The sequence below is a fragment of the Onthophagus taurus genome, chromosome 8 (genome assembly GCF_036711975.1).
Source record: "Onthophagus taurus isolate NC chromosome 8, IU_Otau_3.0, whole genome shotgun sequence".
NCBI lineage: Eukaryota > Metazoa > Arthropoda > Insecta > Coleoptera > Scarabaeidae > Onthophagus > Onthophagus taurus.
The window spans coordinates 9,053,935-9,072,225 of NC_091973.1; the positions used below are offsets into that span (position 1 = coordinate 9,053,935).

An 18,291-nucleotide genomic window follows, 5' to 3' on the forward strand; every position below is an offset into this window, starting at 1 on the left:
AAAGCCATTACTATAGCAGCCGAGACGTATAAAATCAATAACAATCGGAAAGCGATAGCCAAAGACGACGAAACCCTTTCATACGGGCACGCGTGAAACCTTGAGGGGTTTCCAAAGGCGTGCAAATTGATTACGCAAACACAGCCAAAGAAAAAAAAAGAAAAAAAAGTTCCACTTACCTTTCAGCCAGAGGGACGGATACGAAAGGAATACAAAAAAACTGGAATAACATCTTACGGCTTTCAATATTTTTATTGTACACGCCGATACATAAAAATACAATAAAATGTATAAAAAACCCTCAATCTTCGCGTATATTAATGTGAAGTAACTATACCTATGATACATTCATATGTATAGATATCTTGGAGTTGCGGCATATACATCCAATAGGTATATATCTAGGTATACAAAAATAATCTTTGGTAGTTCAAGTCGAAAGCTACGGTCATTTAGAAAAGGTAATTACAAAATATATCCGCATGTTCAGGAATCACACGCCGCCGACAGTTTCTCCAAAGTATTTCTTTAACCATGTGTAAATCTCGGGACCGTTGTGCGTCACCCAGTTGATGTTGAGCTTAATAGTCTCGAGGCTTTGTTGCAAAGCCCTTGCCGCAGAACCCACGTCCATACCATTAAAGTACGTAGATACCTAAAGGTCAACAAACGAAAGATCTTTAAATTGGCTTATGGAATAATAGATAAAAACTAGATATGAGATCAAAAGGAACTGAAAACATGGAGAAAAAATAAATAGACCGTCGGAAAAATACATACGAGTGAAGAGGGGAAAATGTTTGTAATGAATTAAAACGCCATTGGGTGCTGACGAAAAAATTTGATTGGTAAAAAACGGTGTCAGGAAAGCAGAGGACGATAAAACATTTTTGATTTACGCACGGGGAATGACAATTTCCAGGCAGCAGGAGTTGTAAAACAAAAGCGGCATATTTATGGCTCGGACCATTTAGATTTACCTCGTAGTAGTCGTAGGGAGTAGATAGATGGGCAGTCACCGCTGATATGAGACTCCCCATCATAAACGTGGAGTTCCCGAATAGAGATTGCATCGTCGGCCAATATGCCTTGAGATGCCTCCAGGCCAAAAGACGACCTTCTGGATTCGCCGCCACCACCGCCAGCACCGTCTTTACATCTTGAGGCTTGACTATATTGCGGTCCAACGTTTCCAGAAGATATCTGTAAGCACATTTAGCATTTTAACGTTTTGTCCCTTCCGGGCATTCTCGATTCTTTAAAAAAAACAACTCACCTATGTAATAACCACGGATCCGACGCAACCCCTAAAGCTTTAAGAAGCAGTTTTCGTTCGCTCGGTACATTGCTCGAATTGTAAACTCCCCAACAGTACTGCCACTCCGACAGACCACCATATTTAATACCGGCCGAATAAACCACTTCTTTCAAATCGGGCGGTATCGATTGGTTCTTGGTCATCCAAGCTTCGAACATATTTCTCGCGGTGAATATCGTCTCATTCAATTCGCATAATACTGCGGTTGATAGCACGTCGGTGCGCATCAATCTAGAAAAAGAACACCAAAGAGAACGGGAATAACGCTTCTTCTCCCGATTCGTGCCATATAAAATTCAGAGAATCGTTAAACCGGGCGAATCAGTGTGACATATTGAGGCATTACCCGGTCTGCTGGATTAAACTATTATCGATTTCGGATTAATTAACCTACACGGCATTTTTTCCCCACCGATCTATTTCCAACCGTCCAAAATCCAAATTAGACCATCCCCTATTTGTTATCTACTCACTTCTTACACTTTATATATATATAAATTTATATTTGGTATACTATTATATATGTAACAACTAGCGACACCTATTGAATATTTTGAAGTCATAAGAAGAGTACCGATCGATAAAGAAGAGAGCAGTAGAACAAAGTTGTTGTTGTTAATGAATGTAGTTATAAAAGTAAAACAAACGAAAAACAAGTAATAAATGGACAAACGATAAAGCCCCTTTTATTTACTATAAAGTAGCGTTGCGATAAAAACGTGAATACGACAAAAATGAGGGAAGAAAACACAGAAAAATTCTACGCAACGGATATGGCGGCAAACTCAACGGCCATTAAAGAATTGGAGACGATCGATAAAACAGGTGATGTAACGGAAAACGAAATAGCATACAAAATACATAGAAACAAAAGATTTAATGAGTCTACATAAATCGTCGTATCTACATTTTTCCTAATTTTCAACCTAAATGCAAATTCTTGAATATGGGTGTTATTTCTACCTATTTGGCTAAGAACGTCCTAGCTGCTTTTAAAGTTGCTAAAATATACCTAAACATATCATCCTATCTCCAGTATTAATACATTTCCTAAGTGAGAAAATCCTATCTGATATTTACTAAAGTAAATAATCCTAACTAGCTTTGTTCAGTCTTATGACTATGTACATGAGTACTCAATGTGAGGGCTTTGCTACGTTAAAATGTCCGATGTTACCACGTGCTATGTTAAATTGGAAAAGAATGCGAATCTTAAACTGTCTTACGAGCTATATAGAAAAGAAATAAGAGCAATGAATATTTCATTCGCGAGACTTGGGAATGAGGAATGTTTTGAATGTGAAAAGTTTAACTTACACTCAACAACTACTCTTCATCAAAAAAACAATTTACCCGAAGATTGCGACTCATGCATGTTATAGAAAAGGCATAAGGAAAAATACAATATTGCCAGGGTGGAATACCAAAAGGATGGGAAACAATTCATAACTGATAAATTGGTGGTATCCGGTGATTTACAAAAAATATGCTTAGCTAAAGCTAAATTTTTTAAGGACTGAGAATTTATTATATCTTTGAACTTCCAGGTGATCATGCTGCCACTGTCATTTCAAGACTGATTGCCTTTAATGAGTCCTTTGTACCAGTTGGTCAATATACAAAGTCCACGAAACCTTTGACGGTGGTGTGGCACGAAGCAATCCGAGGAAGGAAAAAAGATTTGATTTCAACATTTTATGCGTTTCTATTGAGAAATAGAGACGTGTCTAACATAACAATTTGGCTGGACAATTGTGCAGCCCAAAACAAGAATTGGGCTTTATTCTGTTTTTATATCTACGCTGTCAATAACTGTTCAGAATTGGCCTTGAAAACTTTGGAAATAAAATACTTTCAGTCAGGACATACATTTATGTCGGCAGACGCGTTCCACCATTAGGTGGAAAAATCACTTAAGAGAATGGGGATGGATTAGACTGATGATTTCAAACGTGCAGTTAACGATGCAAACTCTTCTAAAGTTGACATTAAAGACATGACTATCAAAGACTTTTTTGACTGGAAAGATTAACCATATTTGCAAGATATGTCACATTTGGTATTTAGGGAAGGAGAATACGTAATGTGGTATAAAAACAACTTTCTTGACGATGATTTTGTCAAACTAAATTTTCTGACAGCCAAACACTTCAAGGAAGGAATGCCGAAGCCTACTTCCAAACATGAATGCCGAGGAATATCCGAGACGAGGAAAAATGACCTGATCTCAAAACTACGGCTAATTATTCCTGAAAACCCTCTTAAATTTTGGGAGGTATATGTGCTGACGGCAATAACGATGACGAATTTATGGATGAGGTGTAATAAGTTTTTATTTTATTATTATTTTTGAGGATTTGAACATTTTAGTTTCCGGCTGATAGGATACAATTGTTTCACCACTCCTATCATATATTATTTAGTAGCATTCCTTTTTCTTTACAATTTTCTATATTTTAGGTGTAATTTTACTAAGACATAACATCTTATCTGCACATTTTTCTACATAATTCAGTTATAACTAAACTTACACTTTTTTAATCGTAAATAATGAAAATATCCATACGCTTTGAGATGGCATGCAAAGATTGAAAAATCGGACAGCGATTAATTTTCCCTTTAAATTGAATTATCTCAGTTTCAACATTTTGTTACTTAGGATGATTTCAGTAAGGACGGCAGAAATATCAAATAAAGTATATCAAAAACGGTATCAATGATAAAGATTTAGCGAAAACACTTGCTTTGAATGATGTTGATCAAAAAAATCAAACAATACGAAAGTGTTATAAAAATGACGCCACCCACACAAAAACCAAATATTCCTCAAAAAACTAATGGAAAAGAAAATGAGAAACCTGTAACGCAAGCAAAAAAATGCTATAATTGTAATGAAATGGGACACTTTTCAGAAAAAGGCCCAAAACCGCAAAAAAAAAGAAATGTTTCAATTGCAATAAAGTGAGTCACATCGTCAGAGATTGCAAAGATGGTGAACAAAATTAAAAAGGTTGATCGCAAAGTAGTGCAAGTTTGTAGAAAACCATTTGACAGAAGGTCGCAGACAAACTAAAAATAGTATATACGCTATTCACCATTCAACTGAAGGGATTTGGAGGTGAATTAGGAAGAACAATCGGAAGATGCCAAAGTTAATCTATGATAATTTTCAAGAAGACGCCATAATTGTAGGAAATAGTGCTTTTTACGACCTCAATATTAAAATAATTAAACATGGAAACTCTTTGTCAGTACAACGATGCATCACTCTTAAAGCCGAGGATGAACTCATTTTAGAAAAGCCAGAACAAAAGAAAGGTATAAACGAAGAAACAATGATGATTGACGAAGATACAGAAAACTCAGAAAACAGAAGAAGACAACGACGGAAAGAAAGATGAAAATATAGAAAATAAATGCTCGATCCCATGGCGTAGTAGATAAGTCCTTAATAAACAAGACAAGCAATGATTAAAAGAAGTAACCAAAAGACCAATTTTAACGATATACTATCCAGAAACAGATTTTAAAATGCATACCGATGCCTGCAAGATGAGAATAGCTGGAATATTATTAACGGAATTGGAGAGTCGTTATCACAGCTACGAACTGGAAATTCTAACCGTTACAGAGACCTTAGAAAGATTTCGAACGTACGTGGTAGGTCGAGAATTTAAAGTGGTAAGCGATTGTATTTTTTTAAAAACCATCATGAAAAAGAAAGACTTGATGCAGCAGAGAATAGCACGATGGGTGTTGAAACTCCAAGAATACGACTTTAATATTAAATATCGCCCAGGAACTCAGATGGCTCATGTAGATGCATTGAGTAGGAGTTCAAATGAACGTATTATTGGACGTATTAACAGTACAAATTGATGACCAATTAACGATGCAACTCCAAGATGAAACCATAAAGAAAATAAAAGAAAATCTATCACGAAATCTATCACATCTACGAATAAATAATACTGTGATATTGGTTGCATACTGATGACGTCGGGTACGATAATTAATTAACACAATGTATATAGAATATTGTTGATGATTTATTAAAATTGAAACTGGTCAAATCAAATATATTTAATTAAGATTTAGTTATGGTATTTATATTTAGTAATCGAATAGTATTGTCAACGTTAAGTTCATTTGCACAACTAACAAAGAACTTTCGACACCTATAATATTGATTATAATGGAAGGGAGTGTGGAGGGGAATGGGATATTAGACCTCCTGAATGGTACCCTTCCACGTTGTGATCCCTCCTAAGCTTACGTTTACCTAATATAACGCGGAGCCGCTGATGAATAGTATTTAATTTGCGGATCGGAGCGCCGCTAATGATTTTGTTCTGCCCGCGAAAGCCGCTAAATCGATTTTAAATTTTCTACGTGTCGACACACCCCCGACTCGGCAAATGAACATAAATATCGCGAAAGTGAAACATCGATAATTTTCAATACGAACAATAAATAATTCCGATCCTGTATAAATCGCGCGTGCATCGCTCTGTCCGGCTGGCTGGCCACTTGTTCCGATATTTCGATTCAATGTAGTGCACTGCATGTAGTTCCCGACTCATCCACCATTCTGACACTACAATTAACGGCTTGATGGATCGGACCGCGATTTTGATCGAACACGCTTCTTTGGTCACTGATTTGTAATTTGCTACACGCGCTTCTTTATTTCAAGTATTTTTAAAAACATATTTTAATTATAACATTAGAATAGAGATGAATCAGTCAATAACTCTCAACAGAGCGATCTCATTTAAATACCTTAACAAGCCTCCGGTGTTCTCAGGGTCAGAGATTGGGGGGTCGGTTCCAATTAAAATTAACAAGGGCGAGGTGGATGATTCTCAAATTGCCGCCATACCTCCAGCATTGTAAGTGGTCGTTAAAGGATACAACAGTAGGACAAAAAGAAGTGCGATGAAATGAAAACAGATTGCCCAGTGGGAGGAGCGACGCTAAACGCTGATCGCAGCGGAAGGAATTGCGTATACCCTTTAACTGGTTACTCTAAACTTTTATCTGGCAGACTATGCGGAAGAGATTGGCCTGGAAATGCTTATTGGGCAGTTTGGACCGGAAGAGAAAAGGAAATGTGAAATATATTCATCCGAATTATCGACCGAAAGGGAAAACTACGCCGGAAAGAGGATCCGCGCTGACACAAAACCGTTCAAATAAGTGGCGAAAACGTCGCGGTAATTTTAAATCTTATTAGGTAGAAAGTTTGAACTGAATTTAACCTCTAACAAAATGACTGTTCAGTGCCCGGAACTTATTTTGTCACACGACGGTGCGTTTTATTTTAAATACAAGGGAAGTGCCCGTGTCGGGGTTGCAACACGTTCAACAAAATTACCTCCAGGCTTTCAAAAGCCAACTTTCAGACGTTAATTAAAACAAAGGTGCACTCTTTGTCTTCCTCTACCCTTCGCGCTTCTATCGTTTTGTTTCCAATTCACTCTGGAAAAAGAAACCGGAAGAACCACAAAGATCGTTCCCGTGTTCATGTGTATCGTAAGTGTAAAATAGACGAAAAAGATGGATCAGAGAAAGCTCTAGTGGCTACAAACGTGAAGCCGTTCGCGTGATACGGGCGAGGAGGAAAAGGGTCGAAAGGAGCCGTGGCGACGTCGAAGAGCACCCCTACACAGTAATATCCAATGTTACATTTCTGAATTCATCTCATTCGCCTTTAATTACATCGCTCCCGCCCTCTCGGCGATCGTAAACGTCAACCCGACCAATTTCAATAAAAGTTTAGAAGTAGAAGAATCCAAAATTATCATCCCTCTTTGCCCGGACTCATAAATTCGAATTAACGTATAATTTGCAAAGTTTCTACCTAATATAACCGTTTTTACATTTCCGTTCATTTCTCTTTAACCAACCATCTCCAGTGACATTGAGCAGGGTTTTTGAAAAATTAACATTTTTACTTACCTATCTAAATGCGGCCCCTTTTCGTCCCAGCCAACGTGTTTCGTAACCGGAGTTAGTAGTTTCCTCATGTACTGTAGGAATAACTTATAAGGAAGCGCTTCGGATAGTCTTCTGCTCCAAGATTGGAAATGTGCAATGGCTGTAGCCCATGGGACGTAATCGCGCTCGTTGATAAGGTACAAGGACAATTCCAAAGCGAGGCTGGCGTTGAGCAGTCCCGCCCTGGAATGCAAAAAGGTGGTGATTGAACGTGACGAGAAGACTCGTTCGAATCAATTTTAAACTACCTGCACAGCGTGAAGGCGTCATCGATCAAACTAGCTCTATCGGCCGCGTTTAAGACGCTGTGGTTGCGCCTTAGGGTGGAAATAATCTCCATCCACATTGATTCTTCATACATTACCCGATAAAATCCCGATTGTTTCACGTTAGCTTTTAACCACTTTATTTCCGAATCAATTTCGAAACGAACTGAAATACAAAATTAAACATCATCCGCATTCATTTATTCATTTATTTTTACCATCGGTCATATTCATCCATATATTATAAACAGTTCCGGTATCGTTATCTAAGAAATACGATAGCGGAACGTACCATTTATAATCGTATTTTGATTTTGGCATTAATCTCGCTGTACTATTAAGCTCGTCGGTTGTGAGCAAAAATCTCTCTTGGTTGGCTACGATTTCATTGTTCTCCCTCCGAATTGTAATGAGCGGGAATCCCATTTGTTGCGTCCAGGTGTCCATTATTGCCTGAAAGTTGGGTCGTAAAGAATACGAGGCGCCACCTAACATTCAACCCCCGGAGCCGCCCAACGAAATCAATACCGACGCGAGGGTGAATGCGAGTTTTCCTACTTTACCGGCTGCTGAAAATAATTCCTACCTTTACTTCCAAAGATTGATTTGTGTTCCTGCTTAACGCATTCCAGAGATCTTTCGTATCGGCATTACTATACTTGTAAGAATTTAAATAATCGTTCAATCCTATTTGAAGATTTTCCTGTAGAAATTTTCCCAGCATGTGTAAAATTGAGGCACCCTTAAAATAAAATATTTGGGAGAGTTGTTTAGATAGCTTTGAATAAGTAAGAAAAGCTTACTTTACTGTAAGAGATAGTATCAAAAATAGCTTCGATTTCAGATGGATCGTGTACTTGGACAGAAATGGGATGACTACTGACGAGCGCGTCAAGCGCCAACGCAGGTTGAGTTTTATCTAAGATGAATTGCTCCATCATCTTCCACTCCGGAAAGAGACTATCAACGCCTAAGTACTCGAAAAAGCTAGCGAATCCTTCGTTGAGCCAGAGATCGTTCCACCATTTCATGGTAACGAGATTACCAAACCACTAAAATAAAACGGCATTAATTTTAGACGAAAACTAACTAACAAGAAATTACTTGATGAGATAATTCATGAGCTATAACGACCGCGACTAATTGATGGGCTGCGGTCGATGTTTCTATTGGATCATATAAGATGGCAGTATCACGATAAGTTATCAATCCCCAATTTTCCATGGCGCCAGTGGCAAAATCTGGAATCACAATTAGATCCTGCTTTGGCAGAGGATACGGCACCATAAAGAAGTCTTCAAAAAAGTCCATAATTTGGGTAGACGTATTCAGGGCAAAAGACGCCTGGGAGATAAAAGGAGGCGGCGTGTAAACGGAAATTGAAACGCCTTTCTTTGTTTGTTCATTCATGTGGGTGTAATCGCAAATAATAAACGCGACTAAGTAAGTGCTCATCTCCACGGATTCTTGGAAGTCATCTCGCAGCTAAAAGTCAATTATTTCAATTTCCTGACATCGATTTTTACGCGCTTACCAAGCCAGTTCCCATATAAAATCCGGCTTCTTCAGTCGTCACCACCGGCATATTAAATAATGCTATATGGAATCTATCTCTGAATATCGACATTTTGAACTTTGCCTTAAATTGGGGCTCGTCGAAGCAGGGAAAGGCAGCCCTAGCGTATGTTGGCTCGAAATGCGTCGTGGCCAGGTACCTTGAAAAAAAATCCCACCGTCACAGCAATTAATGTATCACCGTCTCAGCAAGGTGCATCTCACGGGGACAATAAGGACCTAAATGACCCAACAATGTACACGCGACACATTGTCTAACGAAACAAACGCATTGTCTTTGCGGAAACAAAGGGCTGCAAAGTGTATTCAATACTGCATCTCCCCCTAAATTTGACGCTATCTGGCGAGCATCTTATTCTCTCAACGCGTTCCAGTTTTCTCTCATCTGGAAAAACTGGCGATTTCACGCCTTGCTTTTATATTTGGATTAAATGGGACAAAAAAGACGCTTGAATTAAATTAATCTGATCAAATTCTTAAGGTGTTTAAAATATTTAAAGAGTTAAAGATGAAAAGATGTATTGGAACAACTTCAAAAGGTAGGTTAAGGAGTTTAAAGATTGTGAAGAGAAGATGAAAATTTCATATTGCCAAGGATAGAGTGAAATTGGCGCCCACAAAGGAGCAATTTGAAAGATTCCTGTGAGGCTATAAAATCCCAGACTGTGATATACGTTATTGGTTTCTTTGTTTCCGCAAGGAGGTGAAGCCGTTTCCGAAAGCGCGCGCGTAGCTTTTTCCGTAGCGTGACTAAAAAGTCAATATCTAGATGCAGTAAACGCTCCGTGTTTATTTACATTGCTAATGAACGGTCGGCCCAATCAGTTAAATAGATACGGTCGAGGGAGTAGGCTTAAGATATTAGTAATGTAATTCGGGGAGCTTGAACTCACCTCCTATCACCATCTTTGCTGATATAACTGGAAATGTAAAAACCTACAAATTCCCTATTCAATTTGGAAGTATATCTTAAACTTAGAGTATAGTTGTTGCGTTTTCTAAACTTGTCCTTGATTTCCAAGTAGATCTGTTCCGCCGGTAAATATTCCAGCAGCTTGGTTATTCTCAAGTTGTGACCCTTCTTATCCTGGACAAGCTGCAAATCGTAAAGGTGTCACGAAACGTAGCGTGAGAAGGAAAAATCGAGATTACCTTATCCGTTATAGTTAGGTTCTTGCTGTGCAAGACTACGAAATTCGTATCTTTGTCGACGTGGAACTCTATAGACACTTGACCTAAAAACGCCGTCGAGGCCGTGCTCAGCGCCACAATTAAGAGGGGAAAAATCTAATTACCCTTCACTTCGAGCGTCGTCAAGTTTGGGTGGATGGTGATGTTGTACCTCGTCGGTTTCACGATGGAGGGAAGACGGATGTTGTTCCATGGAAAGACCTGTCCGTTTGTAGCCCGCGGGACGAATACCTTCGTTACGTTCCAATCCTCATCAACATAATTCGGAGGTTTTTCTCCTGCGCACGTGCAATCTAAAATTTGAAACATCCACAAATGCTGTAAACGTTTACAACCCCATTACATCATTAGGGGTAACGATGGAAATTATCCCGCCCGCTCCATTCACTATGCATGATCTCGCTAATTGAAAGATCGATCAATAATTCTTGCCTGCTCACGTAAAACGGTCGTTATAAATTGTTCGTTATCATTATTACATATTGCATTTCCAACGGAACCCCAGTTACTTTTCTATATATACCGGTGGAAATGTCAAGATAATGTCGAAAATAAAAACAAAAAAAAATAAAAATACATCGAAAGGTTAAAAATGATTTACCTAAGAGAAAATGTTTTCAAAGTGACCACGTGAGCGAAATGTGTTATAAAGTATGGTTTGTTTTGACTGCAGTGCAGGAATGTAGCAGCATGGTAAATAAAATTTATCAAAAATTAATTGAGAATAACTTACCACTTTGTGGTCCAGTATATGCGATAATGAGGGCAACTGCAAAAAGTACGGCAAAGACGACGGTGGCGATGAAAAGTGCACGTTTTTGTGAGCAGGTGGCGACGCCGTTGTTTTCATACAGGCTCTTCTTGGTGGGCCCAGCTGGGCTCTCGGTGCCTGCAACACCGCCTAAGTGATAGGGATTATGAATGGGATCTGATGGCTGACAATGAGAGACGGAACGGGCGATTATCGCAGTACCTGTAAGAAACGCAACATCGTCAACATCCTGCTCGCTCATCACTGTGGAACCCCGCCGCCAGACGACCGCCTCTACGTTCCGGGCCCCAGTAACGACGGATACCTTAACCAGAGGGTCGCGCTTTCTGCCCTCCACAGTAGCTAATTTATTTCGAGAGAATTATTAAAGGGAGAACACGTCTGAACACTTTTGATTTCCGCTGAATGGCCTTCGAATATCCTCGAGCCTGTTTTAATCGCGACACGCACTGAAGGAATTAGGGGATCTGCGTCGACTACCCCATCGTAGCCGGTGGTTCTCTGCAGGGCGCACGCGTCGATGTAGAGCGGGAAATATTCAATAGGGAAAAACTGAGAGGCCTGCGCTCCGAACACGTGCTCCCAAAAACGGCAACTCGGCTACTGAATCTTTGAGCATGCAGGATCGTGCAAGTTACCTTCCGTACTCTTACCGATAACAGACTTTCGGCGGTACGAAGAACCCACCTTGTGGCCGGACATTTCCGTTTTGAGTTTGCTTGTACTTCCCCATCGGCTCCATGCGGATGGTGTCACCGGCGTTTGTTGGCGACGGCGAATTCCCCGTCATTTTTATGAACTTTACGGACTCTAGCAAATCAACCCTTACATCGCAAAAAGAATCAACTAAATACTAGAGGTTATCTAAAAAATATAGATAAGAAAGAGGTCTAACTCTCTACGAAAGTTCTTCGAACGCTTCAAAATACTCTTGCATGCTCTTGCCTTGTACCTGTTGACGTTCACTTTCTACAAACATTTATTGATGGATAATCACCAACTGAACGCATTGCTACCCCACAATCCTTTTCGCGCCCCGTTACCGAACCTTTTCCTTTTTTTCCCGGTCCCAAACGATCACGTGTACCAACTTTTCCCGAGTTCTAGTGCATTGTGTGGATGGCTAGCGTTCGGACCGGTTGATAGATGCCGTATTGATTTTTTCCTATCGCCCAACCGAACCTACTCTCCTATTTTAGCACCCCTAAATATTTCAAAGGGGTTCGCTGCTCCCCCTATAAGTCTACCAACCATAACCTAACTACCACACGGGAGGCCCTTTCTATTGATCTCGTTTCCAAAATATTATTCAAGCGCAAGCGCGTTCACCCTGCACTATTTACATTATTATCGCACGATCGCCCTCGTTTTCATTTTATTACATTTCCCAATCGATCCATGAAAACTTACTTTCCATATCTTCATCACAACATTTAATTTAAAAATAAATTAATAAATTATATGTACTTTCTTTCCACATAGCTAAAGATAAAGCATCAAATTAATCGATTTTGTCGTTGAACAAATTTGTAGTTAAACGAAATTATTAAAAAAAAAGAATGTGTCGTTAAACGAAGTTGTTTGGAACTTTGGGGGCTTATCAAAGTTTTTTATAATAAAGTTTCAAAGCAATTTCAAAGATTTTTTCGAGATTATCGACGGAAAGTTTAATCTTAAACAGATCAAAGAGTAAGTCCCCCAGAGAAATTGAATTCGAAGGGTCCGTAACCACCCCTCAGATGTGCTAAGAGGGTGAGGGTACAAAAACGGTGGAATCTCTTGAGAGACCAAAATGACGTCATCAGCTCACCCTAAAATATCTCTCAAATCGAGTGCTCTTATGGTTGCGGGTCGAATTAACGGCGAAAACGTTTCGTTTTATTAAGTGTTGAAGAAGTTGCCTATGCATTAGTAATCCAAAATAAATGTAATAAAAAAAATTTGGTTTTTTAATAGATTTATTGATAAACATACATATGGCAGATATCTATTAGATAGTATCATACGGTGATAAAAGTAAAAATATAATTTTGGATACCAAAATAAGAACCTACAACTAATAGAAAATCTTTTAGTGAAGTGCGCTACTTATATATCTTTTTTAAAGAGTGAATGAAAATTTAAAAGTGATAGTACATGGCAGTTATATTAATAGCGTCAAACGGAAGTGGAAAAATAGTGTATGTAATATTGAATGCGAAGCACCATTTAGGTGATTAAAGAAAAAGCGGGCGAAGATTAAAGAAATATATTTTGCGAACGGAATATACGTTACAGAGATCTAAATTGGCACCGATAACCAGATGAGGCTGCATATAAAATGACCATAAGATAGTTAGTTACCCAACAACTCCACTTTTACATATAACTGCTTATGCTTAAACGTAAACTGTTCTCCATAAACAAACGGTCCCATCTATTTATATATTATATATAGTTTTTAAAAGAGTTTATAGAAAATTTTTAATGAAGTCTAAATTTGTAGATAGTACCTTTTGTTATAGGATGTCAGTAAAAGTAATCCTAATGTTTCGATTTTATCGAACTTCATACACTAAACCTATCAATGTACAAAACACTACGTTGCTCAATTTTTAGTCCATAAAAAAATATTAGCCTAATTCGTTTTCACTTTGATCATGAAAAGTACGGTCACTGCTAATCATTTAAAATTAAGCAATTAAAATCACAATTTTACTCCGCGTTTACGGAGGGCTAACTACAGAGTAAAAAACTAACTGGCGAAAATAGCTAAACGTTACAAAAAAAACCCACTGCTACCACCAAAAAAAGACGGCTTCTTATTTGCGCATTTACGTTTACAAAACATCACTCATACTTACACAGTCACATCCCTACCTACACTATTTACAAGTTACATAAAAGGCAAAGTGATCACCTGAATTCGTTCTTTTTCATTTCTTTTTTTAATCTGTATAAAAATATATTTAAATTCTGGTTATTGTATTAAATGGAAAAATAAAATCTTCCGCACCTGCACGGGCAGTTTGCGTTCGTAACTAATTCTACGGTTCTACGCGTAAAATTAGACATAGAAAATGTAATAGACGTAAAATTAACCTTAGAATAATATTAAAAACAAAAGAAAAACTCTTAACTATACTTTTGGTTCAGATAACAACACGTATTCAACAAAGTGTAAAGAAACGTTATTCTTTATGAGCCGGCGGTGGCGGATCTTTACGTTCGGAACTACCCATCGTTGAATTTGCTTTAGGCACCACTAAAATTGAACCATCAGCTGCTGTTTGTAAACTGAAATGGTATGGTGAATATTGGTTGCCATCTGGATCTCTTAAATTCTGCAACAAAAAATTATTTATTAATTCATATTTTATATATACAATAAAAATTTATAAATTAATTGGGTTGAGTTGCGTCCAAATAGATATATTGTGAATGTGTAGAAATGAAACGATTATGCGCATAACAATGCTTTAAAAATTTATTCGTTAAACGTGACCCCGCGTGTCACGTTGAATTAATGCGGTAAATTGATCTTAAACATTTTAGATTCTTCCTCTTGTTAGGTTTGCGAAGACAACATTCATTGACAGTCATAATTCAGTTATTGTAATCATACATGTTATATTCATACCTTTGTGATACTTGTAAAAAGGCGATGAAATCGATCCTTTGAAAAAATTACTTAAATTTTAATATTTAATAGACTCCTTTCTAATACTGTAGATTGTAAGGTTAGAAACACGTTGTACATTTTGAATCCAGCGAGACATTTCTACAGTTCTATGCAATTCTACAATTAATGTATATATGCAATATTAATTCAAAACGAATCAACAAAGCGAACCTGATAAAATGGACATTTCGCTCAAAAAGCTTGAGAAACACTGCACCACAAGACTTACAAACTACTGCACCTTACAAGATGGTTTTTTATTAATCTTGTGATAACAGAGAGCTGGGATCAAAAATGTAGTGAAATAGACATGTATATAAGAGATATAGAGAAGCTTGGGAATTTCTACAAGATATAATTTATCAGAAGAAAACTAATCTCCATCTCATTCTAGCTGATAAGTGGGAACAATATTACAGAAAGCTACTTATACAAGATCGCATACATTAATGAAGAGCCACAACGTGTGGAGAAAGAAACAATTATAGAAGACATCATGAAAAATCATGTATAAGGGATGCTAGAGGAAAACTTCCAAAGATAGCATTAAAGTGGGTGCCCAATGAACGAATGCGTGAGAAAAACCTCACTGATACAGATTGCCAAGATCGCTCACAATAGGGAAAGAGCCTAGAGGTTGGACAGCGAAGAAAAGCGCTATGAACCAATATACATATATACAGGGTGAGTTATTAGTATCTCGGCCGACGATAGTTACTAAATCATTTGAGATAGAAAAAAATGTTTTATATAAAAGTTAAGCAAGTATGTAAAATTTTTTAAATAGAACACATATATTTTATCAGGTTATGAATACAACTATATTTGTTTATCTAACCGTATAGGTTGAAAACTGAACGCGTTAATAGTTCCTGAGATATTCAATTGGTTTTCCAAAATATGTCCATTACAGGATCTTTCTAAAAACGATACCAAAGTGACATTTTTGCTGATTTTGCCCTTAAACTATGCCAAATAATAGTCAAAGCCAGTAGGTAGATGATAGTATGCAAAGATATTAGATACACTATACAGCGTGTTCATAAAACTTATTAAATTTTAATGTTTTGCAAATGGCTTTTTCAGAAGATTTTGAAATGGAACACCCTGTATATTATGTGCTACTTGAATTGCTCATCAAATTCCCTTTAATTAATGATAATATGTCATATGTCTAACTTTAGTAGATTTCCTGATATTTAGAATTTAGAGAAAAATGTGTAATTGTAGTTAATATTACATTCTGTCTATTTTTATGATTTTTTTTGTTTGTTTCTCATTTCTAAATCAGTACTTTAATTACTAGATTTAACTTTAATAAGCTATTTGAAGCAAATGCAGAAACAAACTATAAACACTTACTAAACATTGCACAACAAGTAGTTATTAATCAAATTAATATGCAAATTGACTTTAAGATGAACATAAATAATGAGTTATTAAAATATTAATTAAAACGAATATTTGAATGTTGAAATTTATGCAAAATATTATTTTTGATAAGTAAATAATCAAAAAGTGATAAAAATACAGCGTAAAATTATTTACATTACGTACACTTTTTTAAATCTCGTAATTTTATGATATTAATCGTAATATAGTATGATATAGTAATCGTATTAACACTTTGCCGTCCGCACGTTTCGCAAAAATTTATTCTCTTGGCGCCGGCAGAAAATTCAGATTACTTAGATCCATACGTAGCGCGCGACACCAATCTGGTGACGCCGGCTGTTGAGCGATACTTTTCGCGCGACACTACTGTTGTGTCGCTGGACGGCATAGTGTTAAAATTTGGCAAAATTCTTTTACATTACAAAATATTAATCAAACAAAACAAGAAACAACAAAAAAAACTGACAAAAATAGACAGAATATAATATTAAGTACAATAATGGCATATCTTATTAAACATTTTTCTTTAAATTGTGAATATCACGATAACTACTAAAATTGGACATGTGATATACTAAACATAAATTAAAGAAAACTTGATGGACAATTCAATCAGCACATAATATACAGGATGTTCTATTTAAAAAATTTAAGAAAACCCATTTGAAAAACATCAAAATTTACAATGTTTTATGAACACGCTGTATCTAATACACTATCATACACTATCTAATACCTATCATCTACCTACAAGCTTTTACTATTATCTGACATAGTTTATAGGCAAAATAAGTTTTTACATCGTTTTTAAAAAGATCAAAATAATTGAAAATCTCAGGAAGCATTAATGTTGTGAGTTAGTAACATAGGATAACTAAATTTAATTGCATTCATGATATGGTAAAATATATAGGGCATTACATTTAAACAAATTTACATACTCGTCGTCACGTCCAAATGCAACACCCTATATAAATGAAAATAATTTTATGTTATAGAAAGTGGCGAATCAAACAACTTTGGTTTAAAACACTTTTACCTATCTCAAATGATCAACCGCTAGGATACTAATAACTCACCCTGTATATGATAACATAGAAAACAAGTTCTTAAAAGAGATCACAGAGATAAGAGGTGTTAAAACAAGTTCAAACACGCATAGCCAAACAAGATTGGTTGTATATGTTGATACGTCTTCGCATATATATACTATCTCCTATATCGCTGACTCCCTATTTAAGCAATGAGAGGAGAGCGTTTCCATCAAAGGCAGACGGAATGATATATTGTCTCTCTTTGTCATGCCCCCATGTCGCGAAAGCGCTTGCGCGAATCGTAAATTTTAAAGAGTTTGAAGTGTTTCGCGCGTATTTTATGCAGCTTTAAAATGCAATTATTATAGATGGTTTACTTTAACTATAAATTATCATTGATGCATCAAATAAATTAGAATATATGTACTTTTGTGTGAAATTGAGGTTGAATATTGCATTAAATATCAACTTTATGTAGGTTGTTCATTAACATTATATTTTTTAAAATTAAATTAATACATACATAGTAATTATTAAAAATGTGTACCAAAATATAGTTACTAATTGTTAACATAATTTGTGAGTAAAATATGTACTTAGGTACGTACTATTTAATGTACATAATATTCTATCATAAAATTTTCATCCATGTAATTATTAATTAAATATCTAAGAAAAATGTTTCAAGAAAAGGAGGACTTTGAATTCTTTTTTATTACACTGAGATCTTTCCTTCTACCTGTTCAATCAATTTTTAGGCCCCAAAAATATCTCCACTACTCTTTTTCTTTTTTATTTTACTTTTCACAAATTTTCTTCACTTTCTTAACAAATAATAATTACATTTTAAATTGCTTAGTCCTAAAATATGTTAATAATTATGTTATTATACACATGAAACCTATAATATACATAACTAAATATTTAGATTTTAGGTTATGTTTATGTTAAACATTTATTTGGTCATCAGCTGCTATTAATTTTTAATTCACCGTCCAATAAGATAAAAGCGTACTCATCACGTGCTCACGCATGCCTCTTGAGTAAAAGGGGGCATGACAGAGACAGATATATAAATA

General features: G+C 36.5%; 2 protein-coding genes and 1 long non-coding RNA gene across 9 annotated transcripts in view; 1 reads left to right on the plus strand and 2 right to left on the minus strand.

Moving 5' to 3' along the window:
• Positions 1-233: 233 nt before the first annotated feature.
• Positions 234-12,373, minus strand: LOC111413883 (endoplasmic reticulum aminopeptidase 1-like). Of its 5 annotated transcripts, XM_023045007.2 has the most exons (16): positions 12,040-12,373; positions 11,810-11,986; positions 11,084-11,323; positions 10,455-10,643; positions 10,312-10,394; positions 10,053-10,255; positions 9,119-9,299; positions 8,689-9,069; positions 8,388-8,636; positions 8,171-8,326; positions 7,803-8,037; positions 7,567-7,750; positions 7,280-7,501; positions 1,277-1,549; positions 981-1,203; positions 234-655 (listed from the first exon to the last, which is right to left on the minus strand). In XM_023045007.2, exons 2-16 carry the CDS (start codon positions 11,910-11,912, stop codon positions 494-496), a joined length of 3,084 nt encoding a protein of 1,027 aa, XP_022900775.2. In that variant the 5' UTR covers positions 11,913-11,986; positions 12,040-12,373; the 3' UTR covers positions 234-493. The 5 variants fall into 5 exon arrangements, with proteins under 5 accessions (XP_022900775.2, XP_022900778.2, XP_022900776.2 ...); XM_023045010.2 differs by having other exon boundaries at positions 11,084-11,239; positions 11,810-12,373; XM_023045008.2 differs by lacking the exon at positions 12,040-12,373 and having other exon boundaries at positions 11,776-11,901.
• On the plus strand, positions 1,904-5,415 carry LOC111413884 (uncharacterized). The gene is made up of 2 exons (XR_002706224.2): positions 1,904-2,788; positions 2,866-5,415. It is a non-coding gene; the product is annotated as an uncharacterized lncRNA (long non-coding RNA).
• Positions 12,374-13,356: 983 nt separating the features above from the next.
• The window catches only part of LOC111413909 (NFE2 like bZIP transcription factor cap-n-collar), a 50,022-nt gene continuing 45,087 nt past the window's right edge, over positions 13,357-18,291 (minus strand). For all 3 annotated transcript variants that reach the window (XM_023045048.2, XM_023045050.2, XM_023045049.2), the window contains one exon: positions 13,357-14,445. In XM_023045048.2, coding sequence (XP_022900816.1) covers positions 14,293-14,445 — 153 coding nt within the window. In that variant the 3' untranslated portion in view covers positions 13,357-14,292. The remainder of the gene's footprint in view (positions 14,446-18,291) is intronic.

Bases quoted from the DNA above. Each gene is read 5' to 3' on its own strand.
- LOC111413883 (XM_023045007.2), bottom strand. From the start codon at position 11,912: ATGACGGGGAATTCGCCGTCGCCAACAAACGCCGGTGACACCATCCGC. The intron at 9,300-10,052 runs GTGAGTTCAAGC...TTTTTTTTCAAG, and splicing joins AGCAAAGATGGTGATAGGAG to GTACCTGGCCACGACGCATT. The intron at 9,070-9,118 runs GTAAGCGCGTAA...ATTGACTTTTAG, and splicing joins TTTATATGGGAACTGGCTTG to CTGCGAGATGACTTCCAAGA.